At 43.5% G+C, this 14277-nt stretch overlaps 1 protein-coding gene across 4 annotated transcripts in view; it reads right to left on the bottom strand.

The window, feature by feature from the left end:
- The window catches only part of METTL16 (methyltransferase 16, RNA N6-adenosine), an 86097-nt gene that overhangs the window by 53871 nt on the left and 17949 nt on the right, over positions 1–14277 (bottom strand). For 2 of the 4 annotated variants that reach the window (XM_008270914.4, XM_008270913.4), the window contains exon 3: positions 2563–2724. The exons of the other annotated variants lie outside the window; for them this stretch is intronic. In XM_008270914.4, the coding sequence (XP_008269136.1) occupies positions 2563–2724 (162 nt within the window). The remainder of the gene's footprint in view (positions 1–2562; positions 2725–14277) is intronic. 4 annotated transcript variants of the gene reach the window in all.

Below are 14277 nucleotides of genomic sequence, written 5' to 3' on the forward strand. Positions count from 1 at the left end.
ATGGAGTTCCTGGCTCCTGACTTCAGCCTGGTCCTGTTCTGGCTGTTATGTCCATCTGGGAGATTGCATGTTTTCTCTCTCTCTCTCTGCCATTCTGCTTTTCAAATAAAAATGAGTCTTAAAAAAAAAATGGGGACCAGCACTGTGGTACAGAGAGTTAAAGCCCAGGTCTGTAGGCATCCCATATGGGCGCTGGATCAAGCTCCAACTGCTACATTTCCTAAACAGCTCCCTGTTAATGTGCCTGAGAAAGCAGCAGGTGGCCCAAGTCCTTGGACCCCTGCACCCACGTGGGAGACCCAGAAGAAGCTTTGGATCGGCTCAGCTCCAGCCTTTGCAGCCATCTGGGAAGTGAAATAGCAGAGGGAAGATCTCTCTTCCTTTTTCTCTGTCTCTACCTTTCTCTGTAACTTTGTCCAACAAATAAATAAAATAAATCTTTTGAAAAAATGAAGCACATTACAGAAATTTAAATCTAAATTAATAAATTCATATATAAGATTCTTGGATTGGGGCTGGTGCTGTGGCATAGAAGGTTAAGCTGCTACCTGCAGTGCTAGCAAACCATATGGGCACCAGTTTGAATCCCAGCTGTTCTGCTTTGGATCGAGCTCCCTGCAAATGTGCCTGGGAAAAGCAGCAGAGGATGGCCCAAGTACTTGACGTCCTGCACCTATGTGAAAAACCTGAAGGAAGCTCCTGGCACCTGGCTCTGGCCTGGCCCAGTGCTGGCTGTTATAGCCATTTGGGGAGTGAACCAGCAGGTGGAAGATCTTTTTCTCTCTCCATCTCTGCTTTTCAAATAAATAAATAAAATCTTAAAAAAAAAAAAAAAAGACTCTTGGATCAGTTCAGAGACAAAACCAATTAACTACAATAAACTATGTAGTAAGTAAAAACTATGCCTACATATTTCTCTGCCTCTGTCTTTCTCTGCTTTTCAAATAAAAACAAAAATTAAATAAGTTTAAGGAGGGGGGCATTCAGTGCAGAGTTAACACACTGCTTTAATGTCAGTGCACCATTTCAAAGTGTCTGGGCCTAAATTCCAGTTCTGCTTCCATATCCCACTTCGTGCTAATACATTCCCTGGCAGACAGCAGGTGACAGCTCAAGGACTTGGATCACTGTTACCAACATGGGAAACCCACACTGAGTTCTGGGAAACTGTTTCAGCCTAGCTGAGCCCTTGCTGTTATGAACTTTAAGGGAGCTCAGTTGGAAAATACGAGGTTTTTTTCCTCTCTCTCACTGCCTTTCAAATATAAATGAAAAATAAAAGTTTTAAATGACACTGACAACAAAGAGATTCAAAGTCTTAAATAAAAATTTAAGTGAAAGTATACCAGAAACTGCAAATTAAAAAAAAAATAACAGGAGTTATGATCTGACAATGGACAGGCTTAAATTTTACAGGAAAAAAAGGATTAAATGAAACAAAGAAGCGATTGTGTGGGACTGGGAAAAAATACGGCATGCTAGATTGAGGTCAGAAGAGCAGTAACTTTTAAAAGTAATTGACTTTACATTTAGGTAGAGATTGGTGATCTTTTAAAGAATAGCTTCCACAGAACACTGGAAGTAGAAGGTTATTGTATTAAATATATGCTAGCAATAAAAAGTCTCATTAAAATACATTTAGCTCATTTAAAGGGATATTAAGTCTATTCTTAGACATCAGAAGTAGACAGATATTAATTTTGTCATTTGTGGGGGCAGATAAAAGAGAGCTAATCCACGGGCAAGAAACCATGAACACATTTCTGCTTCACTCAATCGCACAGCAACTGCCTCAATCAATTTCCACGTAAAAAAGAGAAAAAGACTTGTATTTCTTTTGTATTTCTTCCTCAATAAAAAGCAGTACAAACTCAGGATCAACAATATATATTATGTAGCAATAAAAAGGCATGAAATCTATGAAAACTTTTACATGAAATCTATGAAAACTTACAAAAATACTGTATTTTACTCCTATGAAATTAGTCAAGTGCATGAAGAAAATGGGCCAACTCTATCTCATACAATTACATAAGAATGAAAATCGATTTTCACACATGGAAAGAAGTTCATACCTGCATACCTCACTAAGGCATTCAAATGCATCAGTCTTTGAATCCCACATATCCACTGTTCTACAGTGGCCCAATCTACTGCTCAGCTTCATCATTAAATACACAAAAGGAAAATATTCCAATATAAAGTCTTAAAAATCAAATTCAAAGTCAAAAATCTCAAATGTAAAATTTCAGAAAATTTCTATTAAAGATAATTAATAATCTAGATAACTTAAAAACCTGATGAATAGTACATCCAAGAAAAGGACATACTAACATTAACTACTGCCTTATAGCTTCTGAACATTTTTTTGCACTATCATTTCAAAGAAATTGTGAAAATCAGGGATTATAAACTCTAGTACTTACAGGAGACAGCTATTGATATTACTCAAAATGGCAATCCCTGACAAGACAAGAAGCTTGTGCCAGAGCATCTATCAACATACTCATGACAGTCATCCAACCAAAGAAATGAACCAAACACACGGCACAAAGTCCTCACCTTGCAGACAGTACCAGTTTGTGGCTGAGCAGCCAGTTCAATGACCACACCTTTGAGAGAATGATGCCAGTGACTAAAATGATTACTCCAAAGTTATGGCCACCACTCAGTTCTAGGCAAGTAATGTGTAGGGAGTTTGTTAGCCCAGTTTTGCCAGATCTCCTATTTTCAAACAAAATTAGCAATCAATATTTTCATATGAAATTTCTTCAAATCTTATGATCTATACGGGCAACACACAGTAACTACAAGGCTGACAGGTTGTATCCTCTATTGTACCTAATGGAACTGTAAGGAAAGGGGGGTACTTGTTATTCCACAGTTTTAAATGGTAAAATACAAACAATATTTCTCTTTGGGGCTGGTGGGTGCTGTGGCCCAGCAGGTTAAGCCACCATCTGTAGCTCCAGCATCCCACGTGGGCACCAGTTCAAGTACCAGTTGCTCCACATCCGATCCAGCTCCCTGCTGATGCGCCTGAGAAGCAGAAGATGGCCCAAGTGCTTGGGCCCTTGCACACAAGTGGGAGACCTGGATGAAGCTCCTGGCTCCTGGCTTTGATCTGGCCCAGCCCTGGCCATTGCAGTCATTTGGGGAGTGACCCAGCAGATGGAAGATCTCTCTCTCTAACTCCACCTTTCAAATAAATAAATCAATCTTAAAAAAAAAAAGTTTCTGGCCGGCGCCGCAGCTCACTAGGCTAATCCTCCGCCTAGCGGCGCCGGCACACCGGGTTCTAGTCCCGGTTGGGGCGCCGGATTCTGTCCCGGTTGCCCCTCTTCCAGGCCAGCTCTCTGCTGTGGCCAGGGAGTGCAGTGGAGGATGGCCCAAGTCTCCCCATGGGAGACCAGGATAAGTACCTGGCTCCTGCCATCGGATCAGCACGGTGCACCGGCCGCAGTGCGCCAGCCGCGGCGGCCATTGGAGGGTCAACCAACAGCAAAGGAAGACCTTTCTCTCTGACTCTCTCTCACTGTCCACTCTGCCTGTCAAAAAAAAAAAAAAAAAAAAAAAAATCTGTACAAAAATTGGAATACTGGTATTTATATATATTCCTTTATTCAGGCAATGGATATCGATTGTAACCTAACTGCCAGGCATTGTGTAAAATGTTAGAGATACTGCAGTAAGCAAGCACAAACATGAAGCTTCCCTTCATGAAGCTAACAGTCTTATAGAGGACATCAATCAATCCAAGAACCACTCAAACACACATAACAGTTAACTGTGATAAACACTATAAAACATAGGTACAAGGTGCCATAAAACCTATGCAATAAGTGGATCTGTTTTCAGAGGTCAGGGAAGATTTCTCCACAGAGGTGATAGAGCAAAGAACTGAGAGAAAAATTAGCAAAGGAAAAGAATAGGAGAAGGGAACATGCATTCTAGCAGTCCTACACGAAAAGAGCAGACCTAAGGCAAGTGTGAGCTCCTAGGGCATCCCAGGTGCTGAGAGACAGCCACCACATCTAAAATGCACAGGACAAGGTAAGTAAGCTTCACTCAGGATGAGGCTGCAGAGGAAGACAGAGGCCAGATTATGCAGGGCCTTACAATTAGGGCGATCATTGGAATTCGGTCATCAAATCTGCGTCTTTTTTGAAAGTAAAAGCTCTTAATAATGAATCACATCAGGATAATTACAGTCCATGTTAAAGATTTAGGTCTGGTATGGTGTAAAAAATAGACCAAAGTGAAATTAGTTACCAAATAGAAAGCTATTGTTGGGGCCCGTGTTGTGGTGCAGCAAGTTAAGCTGCCACCTGCAATGCCAGCATCCCATGTGAGCACTGCTGCAGGTCAAGGCTGCTCCACTTCCAATCCAGCTCCCTGCTAATGCACCAGGGAAAGCAGTGGAAGATGGCCCAAGTGCTAGGGCCCCTGCAGCCACATGAGACTGGGACAGAGTTCCTGGCTCCTGGCTTCAGTGTGGCCCAGCTCTGGCCATTGAGGCCATCTGAGGAGTGAACCAACAGATGGAAGCTCTGTCTGTCTCTCTCTCAGTAACTCTGCCTTTCAAATAATACATAAATCTCCAAAGAAAGAAAGCTATTGCTGTACCTAAGAGACTAGATAATGCTGACAATAGCAGAGACAGGGAAAAATGATAAGAATTCAAAGCTTTTTTGGAGGGAAATGTTATGAAGGTTGGCGATGGACTGACATGTGAGATGAGGAAGAATACGTCTCAAATTTGCCTCCTAAGGTTCAACAGGATTGACAATGTCATCCACTGAAGACAGGAAATCTGGCAGAGAAACATTTTTAAGGAGAAATATGAGCTGCATTTGAGACATTGAAGTGGAAACACAGAGTGAGCAGTGATCTCTAGGAATGGAGCCTAGGCAAGAGGTTTGTATAAATGTGTAAGTGGTTTGCAAACAAACAAGTGAAACAATGCCATAGGTTAGAGTGACTAAGGAGGAAAAACAAAGAGCAAAGTACATACAATCAGAGAGGAAGCTCCACAAGGAGAAAAGGGAGCCCAAAGAATAAGAAGGAAAACTAGAACCATGCGGTGCCAAGAGAGCCAAGGGTAGGGGGTGTCTATAAGGAGAGGTCAACAAAGGTCAAATGAGGGCAGGACACCCACATCCCATATGGGAATGCCTGAGTTTAAATCCTGGTTCCGCTCCCACCAATGTGCACCCTGGAAGGCAGCAAGTGATGGCTCAAGGTCTTGGGTCCCTGGGAAACCCAGACTGAGTTCCCAGATCCTGGTTTCGACCTGGATACAAATGCTGTTGCAGGCATTTGGGGAGTAAACCAGTGGATGGGAGATCGATCTCTCTCTCGCTGTCTTTCGGTGTTTCAAACACTTAAATAAGTAAATGAAAATGTTTAAGAAGAAAACATTTAGGATAATTAAGTACAGTGAGGAAAAATGGAGACAGTAAAAACAGACTTTCCAAGAACATAGGTTGCTATGGGGGCGAAGAGAGATGGGGCAGTAGAGTTGATAGAGAAGCTTTATTAACTTTTTTAAGTGAAAAACTTAAGCATGTTTAAAGTCAGTGGAGGGGCAGGGATTGTGGTGTAGTGGGTAAAGCCACTGCCTGCAGTGCCAGTATCTCATATGTCGCCAGTTCAAGACCCAGTTGCTCCACTTCTGATCCAGCTCTCTCTATGCACTGGGAAAGCAGCAGAAGACACCCCAAGACCTTGGGCCCCTACACCCAAGTGGGAGACCTGGAGAAGCTCCTGGCTCCTGGCTTCGGATCAGCCCAGCTCTAGCTGTTACAGCTACTTGGAAAATGACAGCTGATGGAAGACCTCCCGCTCGCGTGCTCTCTCTCTCTCTCTCTGCCTCTCCGTAACTCTGCCTTTCAAATAATAAATATATCTCAAAAAAAAATAAATAAATAAAGTCAATGGGAAGTCAAAAAGGTAACAAAATGATTCCACGTCCAGAATAATCAAATCCCTACAGCAGAAAATAGATTAGCTGTTGCCAGATACTGGAGGGAGAGGAATGTGTAGTGACTGCTAGGATATGGGGTTTCTTTCTGGGGCAATAAAAATATTAAGGAATTAGATATTGCTGATGCTTGCACAACCATGTCAACATACAAAAATAACTGAATTGTACACTGAAAATGGTGTATTTTGTGGTATGTGAATTAATGTCAATTTTTAAAAACTTAAGTGGAAAGAAAAGACAGTCAACAGAGACAAATTATACATTTAAGACAAAGATCACCACACTGTGCATAACTCTAGAGATGGAGAAAGGTGGGGGATCTAAAGGAAAAGATGGAGTCTTTAACTTAATTAGAATACAATAATAATTATTATTGGTTTCCAACAGAACCAAAACTCAACCCATCATCTCTCTAAGGACCTAAAATCCTATCTTTACCATAAGCTAGTTGGGAAAAAAAATCTCATGAGTACTTCAGGGGAAAAAAAATCAATATTGTGGCTTCTCCACAAGCTCATATCTATCTCTGGGCTTAAGAATATAATAAAAACATTTAAGTAGTTTTTAGTGCTGATATTTACATATTTCAACTGCTAAAATTTTGGTAAATTTCACCTATTAAACTAAATGGCCAGGGCCAGCGCTGTAGCGTAAGGGATAAAGCTGCCGCCTGCAGTGCCGGCGTCCCATATGGGTGCCGGTTCAAGTCCCAGCTGCTCCACTTCCAATCCAGCTCTCTATGGCCTGCGGGAGCAGTAGAAGATGGCCCAAGTTCCTGGGCCCCTGCATGCATGTGGGAGACCCAGAAGAAGCTTCAGATCGGCGCACTTCCGGCCGTTGAGGCCAACTGGGGAGTGAACCAGCAGATGGAAAACCTCTCCCTCTCTCTCTCTTTGTCTCTCTCTCTCTCTCTAACTCTGACTTTCAAGTAAAAATAAATCTTAAAAACAAACAAACAAAAAACAAATAAATGGCCTTACCAACCAACAATCAAATTCAGAAAACAATTTAAAAGTGGGTAAAGGACTTGAATAGACATTGCTCCAAAGATACACATGGCTAAGATGCTAATGAAATGGGACCGGCACTGTGGCAAAGCAGGTAAAGCGTCAGCCTGCAGTGCAGGCATCCCATATGGGTGCTCATTCAAGTCCCAGCTGCTCCACTTCCAATCCAGCTCCCTGATGATGTGCCTGGGAAGGAAACAGAAGATGGCCCAAGTGCTTGGGCCCCTGCACCCATGTGGGAGACCTGGATGAAAACTCCTGGCTCCTAGCTTCAAATTGGCCCAGCTCCAGCCATTGCAGCCGTTTGGGGAGTGAACCAGCAGATGGAAGACTTCTCTCTCTCTCTACCTCTTCCTCTCTGTAACTTTGCCTTTCAAATAAATAAGTAAATCATTAAAAAGAAAAAAATAAAAGAAATGGTGATCAGCATCACTAATTATTAGGTAAATGCATTTGAAAACCATAAGATTATCACCTCATACCTGTTAGGATGGCCAATATGTTTAAAAAAAAAAGTACAGAATAATAGGTTGTTGAAGATGGGGGCAAAATTATATACAGTTAGTAGGAATGTGAAATAGTACAGCTACTATGGAAAACAGAATAGAGGTTCCTCAAAAAATTAAAAACAAGGGCAGGCATTTGGCCTAGTTGTTTTTATTTATTTATTTATTATTTTTTTGACAGGCAGAGTGGACAGTGAGAGAGAAAGAGAGACAGAGAGAAAGGTCTTCCTTTTGCCGTTGGTTCACCCTCCAATGGCCGCCGCGGCCGGCACGCTGCGGTCGGCACATCGCACTGATCCGAAGGCAGGAGCCAGGTGCTTCTCCTGGTCTCCCATGGGGTGCAGGGCCCAAGTACTTGGGCCATCCTCCACTGCACTCTCGGGCCATAGCAGAGAGCTGGCCTGGAAGAGGGGCAACTGGGACAGAATCCGGCGCCCCGACCGGGACTAGAACCCAGTGTGCCAGCGCCGCAGGCGGAGGATTAGCCTGTTGAGCCGAGGCGCCAGCCATGGCCTAGTTGTTAAAACACTGATTAGGATGCCCACATTCCTTACTGCAGTGTTTGAACTCAGTTCCAGTTCTGCTTTTTTTTTTTTTTTTTAAGATTTGTTTATTTATTTGAAAGTCAGAGTTACACAGAGAGAAAAGAGGCAGAGAGAGAGAGGTAGCCTATCCTATGGTTCACTCCCCAATTGGCCACGATGTCCAGAGCTATGCTGATCCGAAGCCAGGAACAATGATCTTCTGGGTCTCCCACGCGGGTGCAGGAGCCCAAGGACTTGAGCCATCTTCTACTGCTTTCCCAGGCATCAGCAGAGAGCTGGATCGAAGTGGGTCTCGAACCAATGCCCATATGGGATGCCAGCGCTTCAGGCCAGGGCGTTAACCCACTGTGTTACGGCACCGCACCCCCACCCCCGCCCCTGGCTCTGCTCTTGATTCTAGCTTCCCGCCATGCAGACCCTAGGCGGCAGCAGTAATAAATTGAGTAATTGGGTCCATGGAGGCCTAGACTGAGTTAGCGGCTACCAGCCTCAGCCTAGCCCACCTCTAGCCACTGCAGCTATTTGGGGAGTGAATCAGATTTGGAGTACATTCTATCTCTCTCAAGTAAATAAATAAAACAACTAAAAACAAAATAACAATATAATCCACCATCCCAACTCTGGTATATGTAAAAGAATCAGGGGAGGATCTCAAAGAGATATGTGCAAACTTACATTCACTGTAGCACAATTCAGAATAGCCAATATTAAAAAAAAACAAAAAACAAAAACCTGAGTTGTCCAGGATAAGGTGGATAAAAACAGATTCTGGGTTTCAAAGTACTTGCTTTTCATGACGAAGGCCAATTCTGCCAACAACCAAACCAGGATATTTCCCTGGGCGACAGTAATCACAGATGTCAGACAGTGCTGCATCAGCTTCATGAGACATGCAGGGTAAGAGAACCGGCAATATAATTAATATTTGGAGAGGCCCTTCAGATAGAATTAGTGTCTTGTTATTCAAAAACATATATACATAGTCACTGATAAACTAGGACTCACAATGAATAGAGGATTATATCCTAATCAAATAAACTGAAAGGTATTGAAGTCTTGATTTTTAGACTTTGTTAATCTGAGTATTCATTTCTACTTCTAAGAAAATGCAGACACTAGTCTGAGTGTTAAGAAATCCTTTTGTAGGACAAAGTCTAGCCATTCAACTTCACTAGTTAAGTATCTAGGTCACATCAGCACCCTGGGACATTAAGAAATCCTCAACACAGGCAAGATCGTTTTCATTCTCATTTCCAAGCTCATAGGGAGGCCTAAGAACTAAAATTAGCTCTCACTGGGAAATTTGCAACTTATTCATTCTATCAGTCTTTGTTATTTGTTTAACATATCCAGTTTCACAAAACAGCCTATTGTCAACAGGTTCATGTTTGACTTCCTCAGAATGACTTCTGCATTGCTATTGATGAATGCAGTATTATGACCACTGTAGATGGATTTTGGAAGGATACATTTCTACAGTCCATGGTTGAAATAATAATTGTTCTAACACTGTAGAAACTAACCCTGATGTAATAAGAAAGATCAAAGCCTTCTAACCTTACTCCAACCTTGGTTTCTAGTCATTAGATCACCACTGAGGTGCTAAAAATGATAGTTGCCCAGTGTGATCGGTCTTTGGTTTAAAAACACATCAGTTAAGTGTCACATTCTATTCAAGTTCAACTGACAGAGCACTAGTAAATTGCAGGCTGTCCCTATGGAGCTGGTATTGTGAAAAAGCACAAACTAAAATCTAATTGCAGTGGTCAGATATGGTTATAACCAAGCAGTGACAGGTGCAGGGAAGAAAAACAGAAAGGGGCAGGGGAGGGAAGGAGAAGAAAGATGGGAGATCATACCAGCAAGCCCTGTCATTTATACTAGGCTTCAGAACAAATATAAGTGCCTATCATTATTAAGTGTCTACAATGTGTCAGTCACTATGTTAGTCAGCTTTTGACTACTGCTAACTGTATAAAGTAAAGCTAACTTTATAAAGTAAAGCTAACTTTATAAAGTAAAGGGTTTATTTTGGCCCAGGGTTCTGAAGGTGGAAGGTCTAGGGACCTTATCTGGTGGTGTTCTTGCTGGCAAAGTCCCAAAGCGGCACATGGCACCATGTAGCAAGTGACAGGGAGTGCATGTGTTATGTCTCACTCTCTACTTATAAAGCCATGAGGCTTCAAGTCGTGGAGATTCCCCTCCAACAATCTACTCCAACCTAATTACCTTTCAAAGGCCCCACTTCTAAGCACCACAATCTGATTAAGTCCCCACCCTCTCAGTCCTATTAGCTTAAGATGTTAGGGATTAAACTCCTGAGTTCAAGGCTAGATATTCCTACCACAGCCTGTGCTATTTAGATTACTGCCACCCTTCATGACAACCTCCAAGGTATGTTCTCTTACTCCCATCCTCCTTTTTGGGGGGAGACTCAATCTCAGTAAAGTTAAAAAATTTTCTAGGGCCAGTGCTGTGGTGTGGTAGGTTAAGTCTCCGCCTGCAGCACCAGCATCCCATACTGGTGCTCATTCGAGTCCCAGCTGCTCCACTTCCAATCCAGCTCCCTGCTAATGGCCATTTGGGGAGTGAAACAGTGGATGGAAGACCTCAAAAAAAAAAAAAAAAAAAAAAATTCTAAAATCTCAGTGCTAGGAGCGGTAACCAAGATGAATACTGAGGATGACTGAGTTAGAAGCAAGCCTCTCGGCAAGTGTTGTGGCATACATAGTGGGTAAAGCTGCTGCCTGCAGTGCCAGCATCCCATATGGGCGCCAGTTCAAGTCCTGGCTGCTCCACTCCCTGTTAATGTGCCTGGGAATGTAGCAGAAGATGGCCCAGGTGCTTGAATCCCTGTACCCACGTGGGAGACCTGGAATAAGCTCCTGGCTCCTGGCTTTGGCCTGGCCCAGCCTTAGTCATTGCGGCCATATAGGGAGTGAACCAGTGGATAGATGATCTCTCTCTCTCTCTCCCTGTTTCTCCATCTCTCTAACTCTGCCTTTCAAATAAATAAAGTAAATCTTAAAAAAAAAAAAAAGTACCCCTCTCTCCACAATATCTTCCATGTCCCTTGACAGAGAGCACATAATTGTTGAACAAATGACACTCCAGCCCACCTCAAGTCTCATGTTTTGTCTAGACATTACTTTTCCATCATTAGTGGAGTTTAGATTTGAGTGATTCTTCTTTCATTCTACAATGCAAACAGGAAGGAGGAGGATGTCTGGGAGTGGCCATGTTCAACTCAAAACACTATATAGGATGATCTCTTCTTTCCTATCATAGGTCCCTTCTAGACACACCACGCCGCCAACTACAAAATGCTCATAGTGCCCTATCCCTGAAGACAAACAAGGAGTTTCTCATCAAGATGAGATCTTTCTCTTTTTTCCCTAAAAAAAAAAAAAACTTTAAAAATTTTTAATTTATTTAACAGGCAGAATTAAGAGAGAGAGGGAGAGACAGAGGAATATCTTCCATTTGCTAGTTCATTCCCCAAAATGTCTGCCAATGGCCAGGGCTGAGCCGAGTGAAAGCCAAGAGCCTGGAACTCCATCTGGGTATCCCATGTGGTTGGCAAGGACCCAAGCACTTGGGTTATCTTCCACTGCTTTCTGAGGTGCGTTATCTGGGAGTTTGATCAGAAGTGGAGCATATGGGATGCTGGTGTCATAGGTGGCGGCTTAACCCGCTAGACTCTATCTGCAAAAACTCTTAAAATACTTTCACCTATTATAAAACAACTACTTTGAAATTTTTTTTTAAAGATTATTTATTTGAGGGGCCGACGCTGTGGCACAGTTGGGTTGCCCTGGCCTGAAGCAGTGGCATCCCATATGGGCACATATGGGATGCTGCTCCACTTCCAATCCAGCTCTCTCTGCTATGGCCTGGGAAAGCAGTGGAAGATGGCCCAAGTCCTTGGGCCCCTGCACCCTCGTGGGAGACCCAGAAGAAGCTCCTGGCTCCTGGCTTCAGATCGGCTCAGCTCTGGCCGTTGCAGCCAATTGGGAAGTGAACCATAGGATAGGAGACCTCTCTATCTCTCTGCCTCTCCTCTCTCTGTATAACTCTGACTTTCAAATAAATAAACAAATTAAAAAAAAAAAAAAAAAAAGATCTGCTTCCAGAACAGTTACTGGAAACCAGGCCCAGTGCAGGCAATCACACATGTTAAAAAAAAAAAATTATTTATTTGAAAGGCAGAGTTATAAAAGAGAGAGAGGCCGGTGCTGCGGCTCAATAGGCTGATCTTCTGCCTGCGGCGCCGGCACTCCGGATTCTAGTCCCGGTCGGGGTGCCGGATTCTGTCCCACTCGCCCCTCTTCCAGGACAGCTCTCTGCTGTGGCCTGGGAGTGCAGTGGAGGATGGCCCAAGTACTTGGGCCCTGCACCCCATGGGAGATCAGGATAAGCACCTGGCTCCTGCCTTCAGATCAGCACGGTGCGCCGGCTGCAGCGTGAACCAACAGCAAAAAGGAAGACTTTTCTCTCTGTTTCTCTCTCTCATTGTCCACTCGGCCTGTCCAAAAAACCAAAAAACCAAAAAAAAAAAAAAAAAAAAAAAAAAAAAAAGGGAGAGAGAGATCTTCCATCCGCTGTTCACTCCCCAAATGGCCACAATGGCTAGAGCTGGAACAATACGAAGCTAGGAGCCAGGAGCTTCTTCCAGGTCTCCCATGTGGGTGCAGGGCCCAAGTACTTGGGCCACCTTCTGCTGCTTTCCCAGGTGCTTTAATAGGGAGCTGGATCAGAAGTGGAGCAGCCAGGACTTGAACTGGCACCCATATGAGATGTCAATACTGCAGGAAGCAGTTTTACTTGCCACAGCATCGACCCCTCTATTCCCTTTCTGTGCACAGTACATCAGCACAGGTATTGTGTTTTTAATTTGAAATGCAATTATCATGTTTTATAGTCTGCACCATACCTTATAAAGGCTGCAGGGTGTTCCAATACATTTTAAGAACCTACATACAAGGTATTTAGATTATTTCCAATTTGCCTGGTTATCAAAAGCCTTGGAATGAGGAAGACATCGTGGCACAGCAGGTTGAGCCCCACCTGTGACACTGGTATCCCATATAAGTGAATCCTGTATCAGTGTTCTGCTTCTAATCCAGCTCCCTATTAATCCTTCTGGAAAAGCAGTGCAAGATGGCCCAAGCACTTGGGTCCCTGCCACCCACTTGGGGGACCAGAATGGAGTTCCTAGCTCCTGGCTTTGACCTGGCCTAGCCTTGACAGTTATGGTCACTTGGGGAGTAAACCAGCAAATGGAGGATCTCTCTCTCTCTCTCTCCCTCTGCGGCTCACTCTGTCTTTTCCTATCTTTCTCTGTAACCCTTTTTTTTTTTTTTTTTGACATGCAGAGTGGACAGTGAGAGAGAGAGAGACAGAGAGAAAGAAAGGTCTTCCTTTTGCTGTTGGTTCACCCTCCAATGGCCGCCATGGCTGGAGCGCTGTGGCTGGCGCACCACGCTGATCCGATGGCAGGAGCCAGGTGCTTCTCCTGGTCTCCCGTGGGGTGCAGGGCCCAAGCACTTGGGCCATCCTCCACTGCACTCCCTGGCCACAGCAGAGAGCTGGCCTGGAAGAGGGGCAACTGGGACAGAATCCGGCGCCCCGACTGGGACTAGAACCCGTTGTGCCGGCGCCACAAGGCAGAGGATTAGCCTATTGAGCTGCGGCGCCAGCCAACTCTGCCTTTCAAATAAATAAAATAAATCTATATATATATAAAAAAAAAGCCTTGGGATAAACATGCTCAATCCACATTATTTCATTTGAACATGTTCTTTAGAACTTTTAAGGCTGCAATTCCATCACCATTCTATCACTCAATCCCTTGAGTATAATTTTTACCATAGCATTTATCTTTGCTAATTTGACTCATTTATTTTTTTCTTTTGTAAGTTGCTTGTTTTCATCCTTAATTTTATTGAGGTTTTTTTCTTTTTTAATATCTTCTAAGAATTCCTTATATTAAGGATATTATTCTTTTGTCATAGGCTACATATTGTCTTGTCATCTTTTACTTACAGCATCTTTTAAGTTTTTTTAAGGGGTCAGTGTTGTGGTGCAGTGGGTTAAGCTGCTGCCTGTGACACCAGTATCCCACATGGGCGTCAGTTCAAGTCCTGATTGCTCCACTTCAGGTCCAGCTCCCAGCTAATGCTCCTGGGAAGGCAGCAGCAGATGACCAGAGTACTTGGAACCCTGGCTACCCA

This window comes from Oryctolagus cuniculus, chromosome 17 (assembly GCF_964237555.1).
Source record: "Oryctolagus cuniculus chromosome 17, mOryCun1.1, whole genome shotgun sequence".
In the NCBI taxonomy this organism is placed as follows: domain Eukaryota; kingdom Metazoa; phylum Chordata; class Mammalia; order Lagomorpha; family Leporidae; genus Oryctolagus; species Oryctolagus cuniculus.